This window comes from Mauremys mutica, chromosome 12, assembly GCF_020497125.1.
Source record: "Mauremys mutica isolate MM-2020 ecotype Southern chromosome 12, ASM2049712v1, whole genome shotgun sequence".
Lineage (NCBI taxonomy): Eukaryota > Metazoa > Chordata > Testudines > Geoemydidae > Mauremys > Mauremys mutica.
Window position 1 is genome coordinate 77,724,842 of NC_059083.1, and position 22,773 is coordinate 77,747,614.

General features: G+C 41.7%; 1 protein-coding gene across 1 annotated transcript in view; it reads left to right on the forward strand.

The window, feature by feature from the left end:
- The window catches only part of KCNJ16 (potassium inwardly rectifying channel subfamily J member 16), a 39,395-nt gene extending 17,181 nt beyond the window's left edge, over positions 1-22,214 (forward strand). The window contains exon 3 of the mRNA XM_044981590.1: positions 19,681-22,214. Coding sequence (XP_044837525.1) covers positions 19,802-21,031 — 1,230 coding nt within the window. The 5' untranslated portion in view covers positions 19,681-19,801 and the 3' untranslated portion in view covers positions 21,032-22,214. The remainder of the gene's footprint in view (positions 1-19,680) is intronic.
- The last annotated feature ends 559 nt before the right edge of the window (positions 22,215-22,773 follow it).

A 22,773-nucleotide genomic window follows, 5' to 3' on the forward strand; every position in this document is an offset into this window, starting at 1 on the left:
CACAACCCCCGTTTTTATGCATATAAAATCCAAGGCTAGCATTAAGGGTAGCAAGCAGGGCAATTGCCTGGGGCCCCACACCACAGGGGGGTACCGCAAAGCTAGATTGCTCAGGCTTCGGCATCAGCCCTGGGTGGTGGGGCTCAGGGTCCTGGGCCGCAGTCCCTTGCTGCAGGGCTTTGACTTTCTGCCCTGGGCCCTAGAGAGTCTAATGTCGGCCATGCTCATGCCCCCCTAGTAGGTTCCCTGGTTGAGAACCACTGCCAAAGATAATCCCTCCACTAAAATGCGTCCCACAGGTTGACACGGTAGCACACGAGAGTTCTCCCATTTCCTCTTTGTGGCAATCTTGTCTCCTGGATGCTTCCAGCTGCTGTCATCACCCTCTGATGCATCCACCAGTGGGGGTGGTGACCCAGTGACAGGCCAAGAGAGTTTATTTCATACATGGTGCTTTTCAGAGTGTTACTAGAAGCTTTTCTATCTGAGGCAGAGCAGAGAGGCGAGCACTTTTACAGGGAGAGGGAGCAGAAGAAGAGAAAGCTGCAGTTTACCCATCAGAAAGACATTCCTGCTGGCTAATTACAATGAGAGGAGGCTCCCCTCCACCTTTTTCTCTGGCTTCTTTTATTCAGATGTCTCTTTTATGCTAGTTAGATATGGGCTGAGTTCCACTGGTTAAATCAAGAGTGACTTTGCTGGAGCCAATGGAATTGCACTGATCTAAAAACAGTGTGAATCCAATACTACAGCTGGTAGCACGTGGGTGGACCAATATACCAACATGAAGCCCCATTGAAGTCAATGGGTTTTTCTGCAGGTGGAGCAATTCATCTGTGTGCTGTCAGCTGTGGGACCATAGTGGTAGGTGCCTAAGGGCTTGTCTACATTACCCGCTGGATCAATGGGCAGCGTCTAGTCTAGATGCGATAAATCGACCGCCGAGTGCTCTCCCGTCGACTCCGGTACTCCATCAGGGCGCGGTGCAGGCGGAGTCAACAGGAGAGTGTCAGCTGTTGACTTACCACAGTGAAGACGCCGCGGTGAGTGCATCTAAGTACGTCGACTTCAGCTATGTTATTCACTTAGATCGATCCCCCTCACCCCCCAGTGTAGACCAGGCCTGAGAAATGTCTTAAATCACTGATACTCAGACGGGTTTGTGAGCTGCAAGAGACTCTTAATGTGTCTCCGGTGACTCTTTGAAGCACATGATATTAAAACACTGTGTGATTTAATTATTAACCCATCTAACTAATTAACCAGTCAGGATGCATTGCCTATGTTATTAAGTTATCAACTTGTACTAAGTTATTAACTTACTTGCTGTGAGAATAATAATCAATATTTTCCCTGGCCTACTGTTTAAATATGAATAGTACTATAATAAATGAAAGCATGAATTCACATGACTGTGGCTCTTTTGGATAATGTTGATCACTAATTTGGCTTCTGAACCACTGAGATGTGAGTATCACTGCCTTAGATGAATAGGCCAAGTCCTTCACTTCTTTGCCTAGACTTCCACATCTGTGAGATAGCAATAATAATAATAATAATAATGATAATAACAACAACAACAACAACAATAATAATAATAATAATAATAAGAACTCCTTATTTCAAATGGGGGCTGGGAAGATTCATTCACTAATGTTTGAAAAGATGTTTTGAGATTCTTCAGGGGACGGGCAAATAAATTATCATCATCACCGTCACCCTGCAATAGCAAGCCAGTACGTACAGTCTACAGCTCATAAGAAATCCCATCATGAGAGACCTGTATAGCCCAGTTCAGCAGAGTACTTAAGCATGTGTGTAAGTCCATCCCTATTCAGAAAAGCACTTTAAGCATGAGATTAACTTTAACTTCATTGTCTTCAATGAGCCTTAAGCTTAGGCTTTAGGTTAACCATGTGCTGAAGGGCTTTGATGATTCAGGGTCTAAGGAAACATTTTTGGTAATGGAACATATACATCTTCATTCAAGTTTCCACTGCCTTATTCTGCAATAATAGCAATGGGTAAAGACAGAAAAACAAAGAACAATCCTCTGCTGGTTGCCTTTTAGACTTGGGCACCAGCTTGATCTGATTCTTCTTTTCTCCCTTCTTTCAAAAACACACTAGTAGGCCTTGTTGGCTGGTAGGAAGGAATCACATACCGTAGCCCAAAAGACCAAGGTGTAGCTCCACACAAAGAACTGTTCATCTTTTGTTTCCATCCTGCTATTAATACAAGTTTCATTTCTAAGCCAGTTAAGAGAAAGATTGTTTTAAGAGTGCAGACAGGAGAGACTATGTTTCAGCTACTCAATTGTTATTTGTGGTGACTTGCTGGACAGAAGAATTGGAACAGTGGGACGATTCTCAGCTTTTCATTTCCTGTGGTAGGATTCAGTCATGAAACCATTTGATTTTTTTCTTTTCTCGTTCATGTCAGCATGATGCGGGTAACACTAGTCAGAAAAGAACTAAGAGCAAGAGTGCACAGATGGGAAAATAAATCAGGCATAGGGAAGATCAGTGAACACCCATTTAGAGAAGGTTTTTCCCCTGCCCCTAAGCAAAGCAAAGACAGAAATACAGTGGTGCCATTTGAAATGAAGGGCTAACCTTGTTAAAAGTGTTCTCTGTTACCAAATCTGAAAATTTTGCCAAAAATATTTTGGATGAAATATTTTGCCTGGCTCTAACCATCAGCAAATGTTGTACATACCCAAGACCAGGTGAGGGCATTGATTCAGTACAGATACAGAGAGAAGTGTGTCATTTCTGAAGTACTGATCTCATGTCATGTAGCATGTAGCTGAAAGGCACCATCCAAGTAAGAGACCAGACTTGACCCTACTTTACTTATGTGATCTAATGAAACATAGCCCAAATGAAGACAAACATGGTAAACGAACAGATCTCATAAAACCACAGTGCTGTCTCATCCTACATCAAAACCAGTGATGGGAGAACTCAGGAAGTTCAGATGTTCAGTTCCGAGCCTCGACCAGCAGTCTGGATATTAACCCAAATCTTTTTGGGGTTTGCAAAACTGGATGGAACTTTTGCCAGGAAAAGTCTCTGCTGAGACTTCCAGTGCTTCCTGTTCTTGATTAGGTTGGGAGTATCATAAGAACAGCTTTTCTGGTGGTATTTTGTCATGTCCACTTTCTGTTCCCACTTGGAAATATGGTGGCCCACACAAAAATGGACTCTTTCTCTCTCTCTCTCTCTCTCATACACACACACAACTGCAAACAATTTCAGAGTGACTTTAATTTATCAGATTGCAGGAAGGTGTGGTTCAGATTTTGTTTGATGGTGGATAAAAGTTTAGGTTGTGCATATCGAGTTAAAAAGAGAAAATGTTGGTGTGATAAGGCTTGGGGTTGAGAATCAGCTGTCACAATCATATACACCAGACATGTAACAATATTGGGGATGGGCTCACTCCAGAGCACTTAGATTCAAACCTTCCCAATTCAGCCAATTCTGGAGGAGATTCCAGATCTGCACATGGTGGCTCGACCCAACTGTAAACATCAATTATTATCTTTTTTATCCCACAAGATCCCCAGATGCTTCACAAACAAAATAAATGTAGCTATTTCTAGGGTGAAGTACATGATACACAAGAATGGGGGAAGGAATTTCTTTTGTCTAAGAACAGTAGGGAAAACTCTATTCTCTTCTTAAAAAAACCCCTCTCAATATACCAGTACAAACCAGGCAGCAGGTCTTTGTGGAGAAATTAGGTCTTCAGTTGTATCTACCCCAGAAGCACAAAAGGCTGAACTTGCCTCTTCTGGGATTTGAACCCGTGCAGTTAGGGAGCTAGGTGTTCCAAACATTAGCATCTGGATTGAGTAAGGAGTAGCATGAGCAAGCCCTTTTAGATCACTTATTATCCAATATACCCTGCAATCCTCTAGAAGAAACTTTTCTTTTAGGCAGATGGAGCTGTCTTCCTTTTTCATTTTGGCTTGATCTAAAAAACAGAACCTCCCCTAATCATGGGTCCCTGGCATGCATTTCCCTTTCATTGTTGATATGAGGCTCCCACTACAATAAAGCTTCAAGCTAGTAGCAACAGATGGTGTTCCTCTCCTTGGGATCAATATGCTGTTAAGAAGAACAACTGAGACAGTCCAATAACCCAACCTGTTTCTGTCTTCCTCTGTGGGAAATGGGTTTTGAGTTTTCCGAGGGTGTTCATAAACAGCCATGGGTGTGTGAGGAGGAGAATGACCTCAGAGCTGAGCTTTACACTGAAGAACAAAGAGATCTGAACTCCTGATTTTGAAAAACACCCAAGGACCAAATTAATGCCATAAAATCATAAGTGTCAACACGCGTCACAATGTTGTTTGATTCCACTTGTTGTCACTTCTTTTGCTTTGACACACCAAATTCCTCTGCTAATTGCTACACAGCTGTCAAGCTTTTAAAACCATGTTTGTGTCAACAATTAGTTCCAAGATAACTTCATCCCTCTAGTATTCATGTGGGCTGAAGAGTCATCCTTTCTTCTTTCCTCAGGATACCTTCTGACGTCATCATTCCCTGATTGTTTTTCCATTGTTACAGTGTTTCTGGCCCCCTTCCAAACTGCTTTCTAGTGTCCCATTATCTGTGTTTCCTGCACTGAATACTAACTACAATCAAATGACAGTTGCCCCTAAACCAAGGAATTTCAAGCTCAGCAAACCCTTTGCTATCTCAGCTTGCTTCTTCACATCCTTGACAGGTTCCATTCCTTAGAAACTTAAAACTTTTTTCACTGTGGAATGAATTCAAACTAGAGCTGCACAAAATGTTCCTAAAAACCCTTGTTACCACTCAGAACCAGGGTCTGAGCTTTGCTAAGCCTTGAAACTGGTCTCAGGGTTAATGAAAGGTTCACTAAACGCTTCATTAATATTTTGAGTGACCGTGGGCTGATTTAAGGCTTTGTGTCAAAACCACGTGAAACTTAGGAGTTTCTCGTTGGCTTTTGGGATTTGTTCAAATACAAAAGTCTAAGAAAATCTCTAGGCACACATAGATTGAAACCAAATAAAATACAGATAGGGGAACAAAGAGAGATAAATGATAAAACTTCCCACTATCACTGTTTGGCTGCAACTCGCATTGATTTCCATTGACGTCAATTTTTTTGTCCGCTATGCATTCAGCTCTGGCCTAATCTTAATGGAGCTTAGCTATATTCAAAATACATTAAAACTAAGACTATTAGAAATTCATATGATGTAGAGGCCAGAACAATAACGCAGTGGCATGCTATAGCCACTTGTGACGATACACTGAAAAGTTAATCTGTACTAAGGCTAAACAGTGATAGATTAACTTTTATAGGTCAACTGTACCTATAAGGAAAACAAGAGAAGCTGTTTCCCAAAACATTCCTGAGGACTTGCTTTGGCAATAAAAAACAACCTTACTGAAGTTTCTACCGATTTTCTCACAAGTATTGACATTCCTAATGTAACAGATTTTTATTTGATGTATTTTAGTTAACATCTCGATAAGATCTGTTCACTTTGTTTGCTACGTTTGCCTTTGAAGAATGAAATGAGAAAAGCATGGTTGTTTGAACAGATTAATGACTAACATCTCAAAATTAGCAGATCCTCCCTTCTGTAGCTCACTGACAAAACTGCTAAGTGAAACTCCCCCAAGCAAAGATTAACCCTGGGGTCATGCAACTTGGGCACAAGAAGAGGCATATCCAGCATCTATTTAATAACCAGCCCCCCAGGCACACACACAATCTCTCACTTTTATTTTTAAAGGCAGCATTTTCTTGCTCTTTGGAAATAGGCATGGTCACTTTTGGAAACATTTAGTTATTTTGGACAGAAAATAACATCTTCATTTTCACAGACACAGCTGCTTGATACGCTGCTTCACTGGCCTCAGTATGACAGGGCAGAGAGACGGGATGGCTGAATGATTCACTGCAAGACCTTCAGCAAGCATTTAACCTCTTTGGCCCCAGTTTGGGAAAGCATTTAAGTATGTGCTTCAGTCCATCGTTATGATGTGCTTCAAGATAAGCACATGCTTAGGTGCTTTTCTTGAATTAGTGCCCCGTGTCTCAGTTATGCAACTTCATAGCTGAAGTCGACGCACTTAGATTGACTTACCGTGGTGTCTTCACCGCGGTGAGTCGACTGCTGCCGCTCCCCCGTCGACTCTGCCTGCGCCACTTGCCGAGCTGGAGTACAGGAGTCGACGGGAGAGCTCTTGGGGGTTGATTTATCGTGTCTAGACTAGACGCGATAAATTGATCTCCGCTGGATCGATCGCTGCCCACCGATCCGTCGGGTAGTGTAGACATACCCTTAGTTCACTCATCTTCCTCACCCCACTGTATTATTCATGTGCCCTACATGCGGCTACACCCCTTCAGGCCATTGAGAGAAAAACGCTGGCGCAGAAGGCCTGCTTACTGAATGGACCACTGCGATAGGAGCACACGACATCAGTGCTCTGGCATCTGCGCTGGATGCCTGTTGGGCTCGCAGTTTATGGTGTGTTGTGACCTATAAAGCTGTAAAAGGCCTGGGACTGAGGGATCCCCTCTCTGTCTGACCCATACTGCCACAGCTGTGGTCTCAAGAGCTACCTGAGTTGGATCCTCCTTATTGCAAACGAGAGGAGGCATCTGGCCCAGTGTTCCCTGTGAGGGCTCCAACCCTCTGGAACTTGCTTCCCCTCCATGGGCTGAAATAGCCTGAATTGGGTCGGCTTTTGAGGCATGCTTGAGAAGACATCTTTTTACAAGGCTTTTGGAGAAGGCTGAAAGTATGCTTCTCAGATGATGACTGGCTGGCTGAATTCCTCTGGAAATTATGATCTTAATGCTCTGGAGATTTAATGTAATGGTATTAATTGTGTAATTAATGATTTCAGGACACCGAGAGCCTTAGATAGGCATCTATATAAATCAATAAAGATTCTATCACTGGATATTATCCTTGGTTTTGCAACATAACTGTTGCCAAAGCATGCAATTTTTTTTCTTGTCTGGGTGGACAGTGCTTTCAATCCCTCCCACCCTAACCATGTTAGCGAAGTGTATTTAAACCCTGGTAGATAATTAAAACTGTAGGTTTCTGAGGTTATGTCTATACACCTGTGGGTGGCCCAGGTCAGCTGACTCGGGCTCTCAGAGATCAGGCTCTGGGGCTGAAAAATCGCTGTGTAGACTGTACACCGTGATTTTTAGCCTCATAGCCTGAGCCCCGTGAGCCTGAGTCAGCTGATTCAGACCAGCTGCTGCCATGCTGCAGGTCTTTTATCTCTGTAGACGTAACTTGACACAGTTATCATATGTCTGTTTTGTTTTGCTTTTTAAATCCACAGAGGCAATAAAACAGCTCATGTTATTGCAGGGTTTGTCCACAGCCTTCTTTAAACATAGTTATTTTTATAGTGTGGGCAAGGCCTGCAGTTAAGTATTCAAGGAAATATTACTGCTGGTGTGAAACAGGCTTGCAAATTACACTATTGGAAGAAAACGTACCAAGCTATGCACTGGAGGAACAACAGTCGTGTTTACTTTACCAATCTGTCAAGCATACAAGGAGTGTTATCAACTTAGCACCAACGTATCACCTGTAGCTCAGGCTGCGTTACAGATAGACCCAACACTATCAACATCACTCCTGGGGGGAAATATTATGGCTGCACAAGACAGGAAACAAAGAGAACAGAAATCTAGATTAAACATGGAACCGTGACAGTGTTTGCCCAGGATATTTATACAGTGTATGATCTGGAGCAAGTCTGCCCACTGAAAAATTCCCACATCTCAGTTGCGATGTAGAGATGAACGGTGCTTTGTGTCAACTTGTAATGAGGATAGATGAGGTATATAATGAGCCAAAAAGTTTGGAGGCTTCTTTCATTTTGGATAAAGCATCTAAAACTTGGGATGAGCCATAGGACTAACGGAATTGCCTGACCAGATCAGACCATAGGCCCACGGACTCCATTATGCCATCTAAGATGCCCAACGTAGCATCCTTCCTGACATCTCAGGGAAATATGTCAGACTTATCACTATAAATGCACAAAGGGGGAAATTCAGCTCTGTGCTAAGCGCCAGTGCACCTCTTTCTTCTCAGTGAAGCCCTTAAAATAGGTCTTAATTGAGACCTCTTGGAGTTTTTTCACCTTCCTCTGCAGCATGGGACATGGAACACCTGCTAGGATCATGTGGGCACATCTCACCTAATCGAATCCCAGAGACCTCAGGAACTGGTGGCACCTCAGTCTCTCCAGTTCTCTGCCTCTGGCACATAACAATTTAGCTTTTTGAGGACTGAAATGCTTTAGTCTAACTCAAGTTTTTGGTCTTAATAAGGGGGGTTTGGGGTGTAATTTAATGGCCTACGTTATACAGAAGGTCTGACTTGATGATCTAATGGCCCCTTCTGGCTTTAAACTATGAAACACAGACCTCTGCACAAGTGTGAATACCCAGAACCAATAGTGCCAAGTTGTACATGGGAGGAAAAATATCTTCCTGGCCTTTGTAGTGATTGACAAGCTGACATCCAGGAACATAAAATTTGATCACCCTCATTTTAGCTTGCATAACGACATGTGTTAATATCGGTCAGAAAATCATTCAACCCTTTCCCTAAAAAATACAGATACATTGTTTGACTCAGTACTGAGCCAGCACTTATCTCAACCTCTTTGATCGGGGAATTAGGCTGGAAAGCTTAGACAACAGGTTTTCTGGTGAGATTTCCTAAAAAATTAGATCAGCCTGGATGATTAGTTTTATTTACCTGTTTTATTTTTAGTTCTTTCTCTCTCCCTCTTTCTCCACCCTTCCATTTGCTCCCTGAAGTGAAGAAATATGATATTTTGTACAACTCCACCCTATTTTAGTTTTGAAAATATAAAGGCCATACTAATGCCATTGGCATCTTATTTTATTAGGTGGGACTGGACAGCTTCTGGGAATTGTAATGAGATTCATTTCAAGGTCATTGATCTGTGAAACTGAGATCAGTAGTAACCGAACGTTGTTGCCATCTGCAGCTGTTTGGTGATCCACAGAAATTGGTCCTTGGTCTTGGTCCACCTTTTAGTGAACTTCACCAAAAAAAAACCCCACAAAAAACAAACAAAAAACTTTGGGCAAGATTTTCAAAAATGACTAGTGTTGTTTGATTACCCTGCCTGAGACAACATAAAGGGACCTGGCTTTCAGAGAGCACTTTCAGAAAACCTGGCCCCTTTAAGGTCTCTCAAGTTGTGCAATAAAAAATAGAGGCACCCAGTCATCAGGCATCTATTGAAACAAAGTGTGTTTGTTGGCAGAAAGATGCTGCATTTTATGACCTGGAGAATGGACCCTAAGAGAGTCCCCTTCAGAAAAGGTCAAGCCTATAGCTCTGGGAAATGTTTATAGTGAAGCATGAAACCACAAGACACTGGCTTCATTTTAAGTTTCATTACAAACTCAGTCCAGGTCATGAACTATTGGTGCAAAACCCTTGGCCCAGTTTTAAGCCAGCCTGGTTTGATTTATTGCTTTGTAAACTGTATGTCTCAGAGAAATGCAAAACTATGTGAAATTCAGCAAATCTGACTATGTCTGAGGGTTTTGTTGGGAGACAGAAAGGTCAAATTCAGACCTGGTGTTGTGAACATGTACAAATACACTCAGATCAAGGGAATGCACTTGTTTGCCCCAGGTCTGAACCTTACCTAGTGGGTGTAAACTCACAGCCTACTTGCTTGAAATCCTGTGAACCAAACTCATTGAACTTTGCACAGTTCTCAGTAAGGGGCACGGATGGAGCATGGCCTGGGGGAAGCTTACTTTGATGCTGGCCTGTATGACCGGTTCTACAGTAATTGGAGGAATTCGGTCAATACTAAAATGTGATATGGGCCATGAGAGACCTAAAATCACTTATTTCATTAAAAAAAATCTTAATATATCTATGCTGTAAGAAATCATGTTGCTTAATTTTTCCCCATTAGGGGGGCTCCTGTTGATTCTAGCTGGCTGCAGTGTTGCACCACCAACATGACCCCCTAAGCATTAATGCTGTGATTTTGATTTATGTTAACCACTGCCACAACACCTGTGTGCTCACCCCATATCTCACCCCTCACCCTCCATAGCAGCAAAGTGACCAACCATTGCTATAGAATGGCCCTGGCTCTGCTGCTTGGAAAGCCTGCAGTCCTTTGGAGATGGGGGCTAGATGTGTCCCTTATAGTCCGTAAGCATATGGGCCATTTCCTCAGTTTGTGTAAGTCATTGATCTTGACTTGGCTCCAATGGAGCTAGGTCAATTTACAACTGAGGGTCAGCCCCATAGAACCTGGGGTACTCAGAGTCCAGACCACATTCTTGTCAGAGATTTTTAATTCTATTTTGCTTTCCAGGCTCGGGATACCTATCATTTAAATTAAATTTTGTACACGAGACCTGTGTTCTACGTGGGCACCCAGTGACATTTGAATACGGTTGAAGCAAATGGAGATTCCCACAAGGAGAGAACTCTGCCCACCCTGAATTATCCTTTGGCAAGGGAAGAGGACATAGTCTACCAAGGGGGGCAGAAGTTCCCTGAGAATGGGAAGGCAGAGGGGGAAGAGAGAGAAGGTACTAAGACTCACCAGTGGGAAGAGAGTGGATAGCTGACTCCAGGCTGGGAAGAATGTCCTGCAGGTTTCTATCTGCTTCTGAGCCCATCTTTGGGTCCTGCTCTTGCCTCCGAGTTTACATGTAGGGGCACAGCCCACATGATATTTCCACTGCAGGGCTGCGAGTCCCACCCCATTTCCCAGGTTCCGTGGCCCCTGTGGTCTACACCTGGAATTAATGTGGATCCTATTTTCTTGCTATTAGTAAAATTGCATAAAATTCCCAGAAGATCCTGGGAGTTGTTCACTCCTGAGCTAATACCACATACTTTTTTAGCTGTCAGCCCTGTTCCTTTAAGAATGTGGCACCCTTCTGGAGGTTGTGTGCAAAAATGGGCCGGCCATGCTTATGGTTCAGAGTAAAGTTGTTGGGATGGACCATAGAAGCATCACTGGTCTTGCAGAAAAAGGATTAGATAATGTGATAAATGAGATTCCCATGTTAATGTGATCTAATCTCTTTCTTCTGGGTGTCAGTTGATAAGCACACTAGGTAGGCAATTTTCTAACATATAAAACATTGCACAGTTGGCTAATTGAAATAGAAGAGTATTAATGTTCCTCTACAAGATGAAGGATTCCAGACAAGATAAACCATGGGTCTGGTCACATGGGGAGCCCTGCATTTTCTGTATTACACACTTTTAAAAACCAGATCCTCAGCTGGTGTAAATTGACATGACTTCATTGAAATCAAAGGAGCCAACGCAATTTATACCAGCCGGGAATGTGGCCCACAATGTTCAGGCAAAATATGCCTACTCACGTGTTTTGTTTTTAATCACAGTGTATTTCTATTGTGTTTATAATGACACCTTTGTGAGAGGAAGGCGGGATGTTTTATCAGGCCTGTCCCAAGTGAAATCAGTGGCAGCGGGCCCATAATAATTATAAAATAATTCTTTATGAAGAACAATATTAATAGCAATAGTGCCCTGTTAAAAGCTACTGAATGTGAGAGGCTTTAGGTTTCAAGTCACACGTTTGAATGAAACAATCCACACCTGCATGTCCTGCAACATACAAATAAGTCACCATATTCACCAAGGGATTGGCCTTGTAAAACATCTAATTTCTGAGAGGATTATTGTTCTCCTGTAAATCCAAAGCGGGGGAGAAAATGATCCATCAACAAAAAGATGAAGAGAGCAATTTCTGGGTTGCTGAATAACTGAACAAATGCCATTCTGAAGAAACCCCTAGAATCCTCTGAAGTGCCAGAGTACCAGTATTTTCATAGCTAGAATTCGTGAGTCAGTAGAAACGGTTAGAACTGCAATCTGACATGATAATGACATTTTTTTCCAGCAACCTCAGATAATACCCTTTGCATTGCCTCCCTGTCTTTTATTGGGTAGTTCTTTTTCTAGGGTTGTATGCCAAGCAACTGTCATTTCATCCACATGGACCAGGTAGGATGAGACAAAAGAATATGGCAAGCAAGTATTATGTGATATGATCCTGCAGGAACTCTGCAGCATGACTGCTGAGGAAGATGGGTTATCACAAATTTGTGCCAGACTTTTCCCTGTGAATTGGATTTCTTAATGGAAGTATTTAATGCCAAATAATCCAAATGGACTATCCAAAGGGAGCCACTTCACACAAGCTAAACTAATTTCCCTATGCTGATACTCACACCTTCTTGTCAACTGTTTGAAATGGGCCACCTTGATTACATTGGCCTCAGTAGCACTGCAAAAGTGATTTTTCCTCCCTTGGTATTCACCCCTTCTTGTCAACTGTTGTGAATAGGCCACTTCCACCTTAATTGAATTAACTTGTTAGCACTGACCCCTCACTTGGTAAGGCAACTCCCATCTTTTCATGTGCTGTATATATACACCTGCCTACTGTATTTTCCACTCCATGCATCTGATGAAGTGGGTTTTAGCCCACAAAAACTTATACCCAAATAAATGTGTTAGTCTCTAAGGTGCCACAAGGACTCCTCATTGTTCATGCGTCCATAATCACTCTAGGTCTCTGCTATAAGCTCTCAGTGTTAGTTCATGATCCTTCCATGCTTGCCTTCCTCCAATGCATAATTTAGTCTGTGAAATGAGGGGAGATACCTCCTATTCTTGGTACCACCTCTCTCCTCCTCCAGTCCTGCTCTGCACAGATGCATGATGGGCAATCCCATCTCCTCTTACGCTCTTGATCCTCTATAGTGGGGCAGTCTCCTCACCTCTCACTCCTCTCTTGAGCTGATCTCATCCAACCTATTAACTGCATCCACTACCATGATACCTGAGCACCTAGTGTCTGATCCAAAACCTATTTGAAACAAACAGTCTTTCCATTGACTTCAGTGGATTTTGCATCAGACCTCTAGTGAACTAGGATTACCAAAGGTGCTGTTTAGTAACCTGGCAGGATTCATATGGGCCCAAGAGATTCCATTCAATCACAACTACCCAACACTTCCTCCTCTCAAGCTTTTTATATATATTGCATATATACATACACACAGATATATGTGTGTGTGCCATAGAGCATGTAGCTATCAAACTCCCCACACCAAGCTTCAGTCACTAACCTATAATCATGAAGATTACTCTGAAATATTGCTCCACCTGTCCTACTCTACAGAAAAGCTTAAGTAAAGGGCAGAAGTGGAAAGACGGGGCAGCATGGGGCATGTTCACTTGCTAGGATTATCTGGCTACCTCTCACTAACTCCATTCCCTGCCACTGGAGCACCCTAGTCCCTCCTGTCCTCTGAATCATAGAATATCAGGATTGGAAGGGACCTCAGGAGGTCATCTAGTCCAATCCCCTGCTCAAAGCAAGACCAATCCCCAGACAGATTTTTGCTCCAGATCCCTAAATGGCCCCCTCAAGGATTGAACTCACAACCCTGGGTTTAGCAGGCCAATGCCCAAACCACTCTGAACCTGGTCGCCTATCTTAATAAGTTATCAAGTGAAATCAACTTCCCAGGCCTCTTCTGTCAACCCTCAGTGGCCAAATGCCTTCTCTCTCTCTCTCTCTCTCCCTCCCTCTCTCTCTCTCTTTTAAACAAGATCTGGTTTCACTTAGATGAATTAAATGTCAATATATTTGTTACTGTGAGTTGTTCCAGTGCCGATTACAGCACCATTGCATGACTTTAAAGTCTGTGCAACCGTCTGCTGCTCTGTGCTATTTATGTCTGCCTTTTAAAATGTTTAATAAACACTTTTATATTGATATTTTAAGTCTTCTCTCTCTTATTGAGGTTTGGAATGGGTAATCCAAGAAGAATATTTTTTGTCTTCTGCCCAACTCAGATCCTAGCCCATTCAGAGCTTGTTTTTATTTCTTCGTTTGGATATTTTAAAAAAAATAACAGTCTTTAAATATATGGTGTAGGGAAAAGGCATCGCTTATTGGACACTACTGCTAGAATTGATACAAATATGTGAACAAATATTTGTTCAGCACAATACTGTTGCCAGCTGGTATATTGCAGCCTTACCACTCTGGATTGACTCAACTTTCCCAGCTGAAGAGAACAAAATTAGGACACAGAATTTATATGAAAGAGAAACAAGACTAATTTGATTGGAAAAACTTCATTCCATTGACTTCAGAGGAATTACTCTGGATTTAAATCTCTGACTATATCTCATTGCTATGGTCCAGATCTTGCTCTTCCTGATATCAGTATTAAAACACACATTGACTTCACTGATGCAGGGCCAGCTGTTTAGGCCCTGATCGAGGAAAGAACCTAATCTCCTGAGTAGTTCCACTGAAATCAATGCAAGTGCTCACCTGCTTAAAGTTAAAGTTAATCACATGCTTAACTGGATAGGAGCCTTAATGCAGACCACTCATTTGAGGACTCCATCACTGGCTGGGACTTGCGCCATGGTGGAGAACTTTGGATACAAAAGGAATCATGCCAGAGAAGAAGGTGGTGGTTGGCATAATGAAGCTTCAGCCAGGAGTGGGAAAGACATTATTTGAAACTGGGAATCGTGTAGACTCTTTCTGTCTGTAGAGGAGGGAAGGGGACAAGTTGGGTAAGAATAGGTATCCTAGGACCAGCAAAGGACTGCTTTGGCAGTCATGGAAAAATAGGGTGAGGAATTAGTGAGATAACAGCCTACTGGAGCACGTGGATGGGTGAAAACTTTCAGACATCCAAGAAATAATCTCAGTACCTTCTTGTGCTAGGAGAAGTAAATGTTCCCTTAGCAGAGGAATAATTAAGGAAAAGGCTTCATTTTAGATTGTTCAACCTATAATAGATTTGTTGTTGTTGTTTTTTTTAAAAGAGGAACTAGAGTATGAATCAGTTCCAAACCAGTTTTAAATATTTCAGCTCTTCACATTTCTTGTCTCTGAACTGAAAGTCATCCAGGGTTACACAACAATGTACAAAACTGGAAAACTTTCAGATCCCCCTCCAACATGTGGTGGGAAAGTGTGACGCAATTGCTAAACCAACGCTAAAGTGAGATTCATTGAATGCATCAGGGGTTAGAGAGAGAGTACACAATTTCTTTCGCAGGTTTCAGATTGTTTTCTTTTTGATTTAATCTGATTCTCAGAATAGCATTATTTTGGAACAAAGATTTTTACATTGTTTTGTTTAATATTTTACAACCAGACTGTTGACTGACGTATCATTGAACAAAAATTCACCCCTATTAGTTTACATAATGATGGGGAAATGGCTTCATGATGGGTGTAACAGCAACTAATAGGGTATTAGGTGAAGGTGCTACAGTACGATTGATTTAAAGTGACACTGTCACACTCAATAAGCTCAAAATTACATGATTTACTTGGAACCAACATTTACTATGAGTGTCCAAAGACTTAAGTTGGATGCTCAGTGCTCCAAAGCTATTGCTTCTCTGAGCAAGTTGACAAAATTCAAATCAGAGTTCAGGTCTTGCTTGCATCAGAATGGGAGATGGCCGAAGAGCATTCAGATACAATTAGAACCCCTCAATACCTTCATCCAACATTGAACCAAATTGGAGCTATTTTGAGATATGAAAAAGTGTATCCATTTTTTCCCTTTGTCTGCTTTTTTATACTGCTCTTCTGACTTGGGTTCCACTCAAGAGAAGAGGTGAACATAATAATGATATATACAAGTTTGCATTACTCACGTCCTTGCCTGGAGTCAGAAGACCTGAGTCTATGCTTGGCTCTGCCACTGACCGCTCTGTGACCTTGGAGAAATTATTTCACCTCTATGCCTTAATCTCTCTCCTGGCTTTTGTCTTTCTGGTTAATTTAGGGGGTAGATTTTCAAATGCACCAGTGTGAGGTAGGTGCCCAGCTCCAATCATTAAAGCTCATTTGGACAGAGGCTGTCTCTCAAAGTTGGGTTCTGATCTTGGTTCAAATAATTAATATGAGAGTTCTGATCTCCAGCCTGATTTCTAGACCTTTGAGGTTCATATAGAAGCTTTGGATAAACCTCTGAAGCGAGGGATGTTTACCCTCATGGAATCTCTATCCCTTCTGAAATTTGCCCATTGCTATGCACCTTCCTACCCAGCTCAGCCTTACTGCTCCATTTCTAGCAGCAACCAGTTTTCTTTCAAATGCAATTACAAGAAGTAAATCTAGAGTCTTGTAAATTTCAACACACTTCCTGCGCTGATGAAGAGAGCAAAATGGTTGGAGGGGAGAGAGGAGGAGGGGAAAGGAAAAAGAGGATCATGAGGTTCATGCTCATGGCCAGGAACAAAAACAAAAGAGTTAGTGTGTTAGCACAAAAATGCTCATTGGCAATATCTGAGATTCATTTGCAGCAACTGAGCCATGAGCTTTAGTGAGAGGAGCATGTCTCAGAATCAATTCTTTTTCTGTTAATCTTTACTAGATGGCAAAACCTTTAGCCCAGTTCATAGAATTGCATATGTCTTTTCAGACAAGGGCTAAGAGATTTTATCCACTCCTTTTAGGAGGAGAATTTTACAGGATCATAGAAATGTAGGTCGGGAAGGGACCTCAGTAGGTCATCTCGTCCATCCCTTCATGCTGAGGCAGAGAGCAAAATAGATGCACTTAAATGATTTTGGAGCACAAGTCCCATTGTAGGTCAATGGGATGTATGCTCCTAACTCCCTTAGGTTCTTTTGAAAAATCTCTTCATTAAAAGGCAAATAATAATAGTCCTCACATTATTCTACAAAAGAAATAATGACACAATGGATTTAGACCAGAACTAGGAGCCAGTAATATCTGAGTTCAGAGCCTAGCTCTGCCTTTGATTTGTTATTGGAAAATCATGTGACTTCTCTGTATCTCAATTTTCCCATTGATAAAAGGGGATTAAAATTCAGACTCATCTATTTTAGGGTATTGGAGGATGGGCTTTAATACTTCAAAGATACACTCAGTATCATCAGTCAATATAAAATGTTTACTACATGAAATTTATTCATAGGTCAACCTTAACATGTTCAGATTTTTTTCATATTATTAGCTTCGTTTCTCTTTAATCACATGTCTAAGATACAGGGCAAGATATTTAAAAATACCTAAATGACTCAGCAGCCCAAATTCCACTGAAAGTCTTGCAATTTAGGCTCCTAAGTCATATAGCTGCTTTTGAAAATTTTACCTACAGTTTTGCTGCATGTCTTCCTGATAATGGCAAAAATACTTACATACAAATATTCATGAATTTATAGATATTACTGTTTGTAACACAGTAGTACGTAGAGGCCTGAACTGAAATCAAAGTCCAGTTGTGCTAGGCATTGTACAAGCATATGTTCAAATACTGTTCCTGCATCTCACATGTTCCTGTAAAATCAAAACTCTCCACAGGGCTTTATGTGCTGTATAATGGGCTTCAGAAGACAACTGTTGCCAGCACCATTAGAATTTAAGATGGTTCCAGTGGAATGCCATTTTAAAAACATGATGATTTTCTGCTGGAAGCAGTAGAGAGCAGAGTCAACTCAGTAGCCCTTGATTTATGAACTGTTTTGTTGCTCTCAGAATCCCATGATGTTTGTGGTTTCTTAAGGAACTATTGTTTGAACCAGTCAACAAGAAAAACAATTATAACCTTAAGCATGTTTTTTTATTTGAAATCATATTGGCCTTTGATCAAATTTTGCCTCTTTTTCACACCTCACATCATGGAGTTTTTTCAAATAATAAAACTGTTCCCAATTTCTGTTTGTTGTTCAAAGGCAACTTATTAAATGGTAGGTCAAGAGTCTGCAATGGACGACACTACAATGGATATTTAAAGCCACGAGTAAAGCAAATCATACGAATGTTTCCAAAGACTGTGTTCCAAGGAGTATTTTTGGAAACATTCATGTTGTGTTATTTAATGAAGGCCACATTCTGAAGCTACGATGCCATATGTCACACATTCATTCTTGTTACCCCCCCCCCAAAAAAAAAGCGGGGGGGGGGAGAAAAAGAAAGAAAAGGAAAGTATGTTTGGCTTTTAAGTGTTTTTGGAATAGTGTCTAAGCATGCCTGTCGTTGTTACTCAGATGTAAGAAGAATTTTTGGCCTGTTATTTTAGCTCATCCAGTATTGCTGTCTATGGGACAGATTCTCCAGTACCTTGAATCTTGTGTGGTCATTTACACCCATGCAAAATGACTACAGAGTTGGTGCAAAATACCCAGGCTGGTTGGGCAATGTTATTTTTTTGTCTTTCCATGAGGAAGTTTGACTTTTCATTGGAAAACCTAAAGCTAAAAATGTTCAACTAAAAACTTGAAAAACAGGGGGACGGGGGAGAAAGAACATTGTTTTTTGGTTGAAAAATCTAATTTTTTTGAGGAGAGCAAGCACTTTCAACAAAGAATGTTGTTAAGTTGAAAACTCAGTTTTCGGTCAAAAAAAGTTATGATTGAAAAATTTCAGCAAGCCCTACAATCAACTCTGATTTGTCAGTGTTTCAAACCCACTAAGCATGGGTATAAATGACCAAGAAATGTGCAAGGCATTGGTTAGTCAGTACCTCAGTCTCTCTTTTATTACATGTTGCAATGTGACATGATTATAGGCCCCTATTCTCCTCTGACTTAAACCAGTTTTACACCAGTCAAACCCCACTAATGTCAATGGAGTTACCCCTGATTTACAACAATGTGAAAGGAGAATCTGGTCCACTGATGTCATGTATATGACGTCATCTGCTTACCCCTAGGTAGAAAAGAGGGTTAGCCCGTTTAGCAATATGACTAGCAGAACTTTGCAAAACTGTAGAAGAAAAACTTTGGCAATCCTAGCTTAGTCCTTCTGGAGCTTAGTGGGCAATCAAGAGCTTAGAAGACTGTGCACGTGTGAAATATTCTCCCATGTTGCTATGATACTGAGAATGATAATTCAGGTCTAAGGTGGTTTTTTTTCAGTTACGCAGTTACAAATCCAAAGTACGTCTATTGGCTTCAATTTGCAGCCGTGTCACTGAGAGCAGAAGTTGGCCCTCAGAAACAAATTTTGAAATGTTGGTGCTTACATTCATTTTCAATGGACTGTTTCAATTGACACTTAACACTTCAGTCAGGTACCAGTGTGTCTGCAAGCTCCCCTGAGTGCCTCAATCTGTAATGGGGCAACCAGATTCAGATTTCCAAGCTTGGCAACTGGGTCCATCGTTTCAAGAATATCTCTCTTCTAGTTCATTCATTTCAGCTCTTTGTTCAAAAGGTCCATCTGCTTGTCGTTCCTATTAAGGCTTCATGGTAATCCATCCTGACCAAATGCGACTTGTGAGAAACTTTAGAAATATAATATATAAAATAGAAAAAACAAATGTTCTTCGTTGTCCATTTTGACTGGATACAAAATCTTTAAAAAGTTCAGAAAATTGCCAGCAAGTTTTATTTTACAAGTACAGTCCCAAGTTAATAATGTTTTCTGAGGTGAGAGGAATAATCAATACTCAATATTTGTACAACTTAACAGGAGTTACTGAAACCATAGAGGTAATGTGCATAGTTTAGGTGCCATGGAAAGTCCAGCATAGGAAATCAAAATTAAACTTTCTTCTCTTCTTTTTCTTTTGTAGATTTCAAATGAGGAGAGAGAACAATTAGCCATTGGAACCACGGACGTGACCAGTGAGTTGAGGCCACTGAGCCGACACAAGACGGATGACTGAGCACTGTGATCACTAGAGGCTTGTAAAAATGCAAGGAAATAAGCTTAGCTACCAAAATTCTTCTCAAGAATGCACCACAGTGAGGGCAAAAAAAATGCAGAAGAGATTTCTCCACAAGGATGGCAGCTGCAATGTGTATTTCAAACACATCTTTGGAGAATGGGAGAGTTACGTGGCTGATATTTTCACCACATTAGTGGACATCAAATGGCGCCATATGTTTGTGATATTCTCTTTATCTTACATTCTTTCTTGGCTGTTCTTTGGCTTGGTCTTTTGGCTTATAGCAATCCAACATGGAGATTTAGTACATGATGAAGAAATAACCCCTTGTGTTGCTAAGGTGCATAGCTTCACGGGAGCATTCTTATTCTCACTTGAAACCCAGACGACCATAGGTTACGGCTTTCGTTGCGTCACTGAAGAGTGCTCTGTAGCGATCCTCATGGTGGTCCTACAGTCAGTATTAAGCTGTATTATCGACACATTCATTATTGGAGCTGCCTTGGCTAAAATGGCCACAGCTCGAAAGAGAGCTCAGACCATCCGCTTCAGCTACTATGCCACCGTAGGCCTAAGAGATGATAAACTTTGCCTCATGTGGCGCATTGGTGATTTCCGGCCAAACCACATGGTTGAAGGCACAGTACGAGCTCAGCTTCTGCGCTACATGGAAGATATGGACGGGAGAATGACAATGGAATACAAGGACTTGAAGTTACTAAATGACCAGGTCATACTTGTTACACCCGTGACCATCGTACATGAAATTCACCATGACAGCCCTTTATATGGTCTAGATCGAAAAGCTTTGGCCAAAGACAGTTTTGAAATCTTGGTTACATTTGTCTACACTGGAGATTCAACAGGAACTTCACACCAGTCGAGAAGTTCATATGTCCCCCGAGAAATCCTTTGGGGACACAGGTTCAACAATGTCTTGCAGGTGAGGAAAAAATACTACAATGTGGATTGCCTACAGTTTGAGGAAACCACGGAGGTTTACGCTCCCTATTGCAGTGCAAAACAACTGGATAGGAAGGAACATGAATGGAACAGAACTAAGAAAACATTGGACAGAGGAACAAGTACATCAACACTGGAGGTCAGAGATACATCATTTAAGGCAGTTGCGCTCATCAGCAGTTCTGAAGATCCAGAAGATTTAATGAAAGCTGTCAACCAAGATTCTAGAGAGCTGCCTTATCAGAAAGATCCACTGACCTTAAATAGAATCTCAGCAAAGTCCAAGATCTAGCTATTCACTGCAATTAAAATTACTGCCCCAACTGTTGCCTAAGCAGCCTGTAAAATATAAGCAGTGTTGAACTCCATACACACAAGTATTTACCTAATAAATCTAATTCTAAGTGTATACTCATCCAATCAGAGAATAAAACCAATATAATGTATCCTGTAGGTAGATTTTTCAAAAGTATTGCTGCCACGCTTTTGTTATTTGTTCCCCCTTTATCTGATCACTTTGGTATTCTGGATCCTATTCTGAACCCTTAATACAGATTCCCTTGTTAATCTGGCTTTCACAGCAGTCCACCTGTAATCTCCTCTGCATTATCTACAGTGCATGTCTGTTACAATTAATACAGTTCCTTGCACGGAACACTTTTCCAGCAAGAAAAGGTGTCTCTGGAAACTGATGATGATGGGTGATCACTCGTTACTGAGTATGATCATCTTCCATGGGAGTTATGGGTCCTCAGGTGGCTAATAAGGCCAATCCTTGAACCACAAGTTCTATTACAACGAGAGCAGATCTTTTCAGGCTCAGCAGGAGGCTGTTGACCATGACTGGAAGCTAGTCTCTCCTTCCTCCTGCGCCTCTTGTCCTCTTTAGCTTGTCGGCGAGCAAGTTCAAAATGCAGGGGATCATCACATAGGACTTCACTCCATTTTAAGCGATCCTAGGCAAGTGTCTCCCAAGTGTCAATATTACACTTTTTAAGGTTGTCCTTCAGCAAGTCATTATAACGCTTCCATTGTCCACCCACGTTATGGTGCCCCTCTTTCAGCTGAGAGAACAGGACCTGTTTTGGGAGGTGATGGTCTGGCATCCGGACAACATGACCAGTCCAGAGAAACTGCTGATGGATGATCATTGCCTCAATACTGGTGGTCTTTGCCTCTTCCAGAACACTAATATTGGTGCACCTGTCTTCCCATTTGATCTTCAGAATCTTACGAAGGCAGCGTTCATGGACTTTCAAGTGGTGTCTATAGGTTGTCCAAGTTTCAGTGCCATACAACAGTGTTGAGCGACTAACAGCTTGATAAACAAGAAGCTTGGTGAACTATTGAGCTATGCACTTTGCAAATGCATTAAAACCATTTGGGGATTTTTCATTCCCTATCACCAATCGCCGGTCTGGAAACCACCTGTGTGAGTAGATTTACTCATGTAATAAAGCAACATGTGTGAGTAAGTGTTTGTGGAAGAGGATTTTATAAATAGAGACTCATTGTATACAAGTTCACAATAAGCAGGTTGCCTTTTCTGGAAACACCTACTGCTAGTCAAATCCAGAGAACAGTCATATGCTTCCTGCTGTAGATACAGATATAGATGTGGGTGTCTGTACAAGAATGTATGTTTTGGGGCATAAGCCAACTGATGTGGGTGAGGAAGAAACTTCTTCGGTGGGCAGGTTAATTCATAACAGTCCACTACAGGAATTCTTACAGATTTCTCTGAAGCATCTGAGGCTAGCCATTTTTGGAGACAGGACTATAGATCAGCGTTTCTCAAACTAGGGGTCCTGACCCAAACGGGAGTCGCAAGGCTATTATAGAGGGGTCGCAAGATCACAAAAAATATTGCTGGGAGGAGTGGGAGAGGGATACAGGCAGCAGCTGCCGCCCTGTATCATGCCACCCGTATTTCTGTGCTGCTGCTGGCAGTGGTGCTGCCTTCAGAGCTTGGCACCTGGCCACCAGCCACTGCTCTCCAGCCACCCAGCTCTGAAGGCAATGCCTCCACCACAA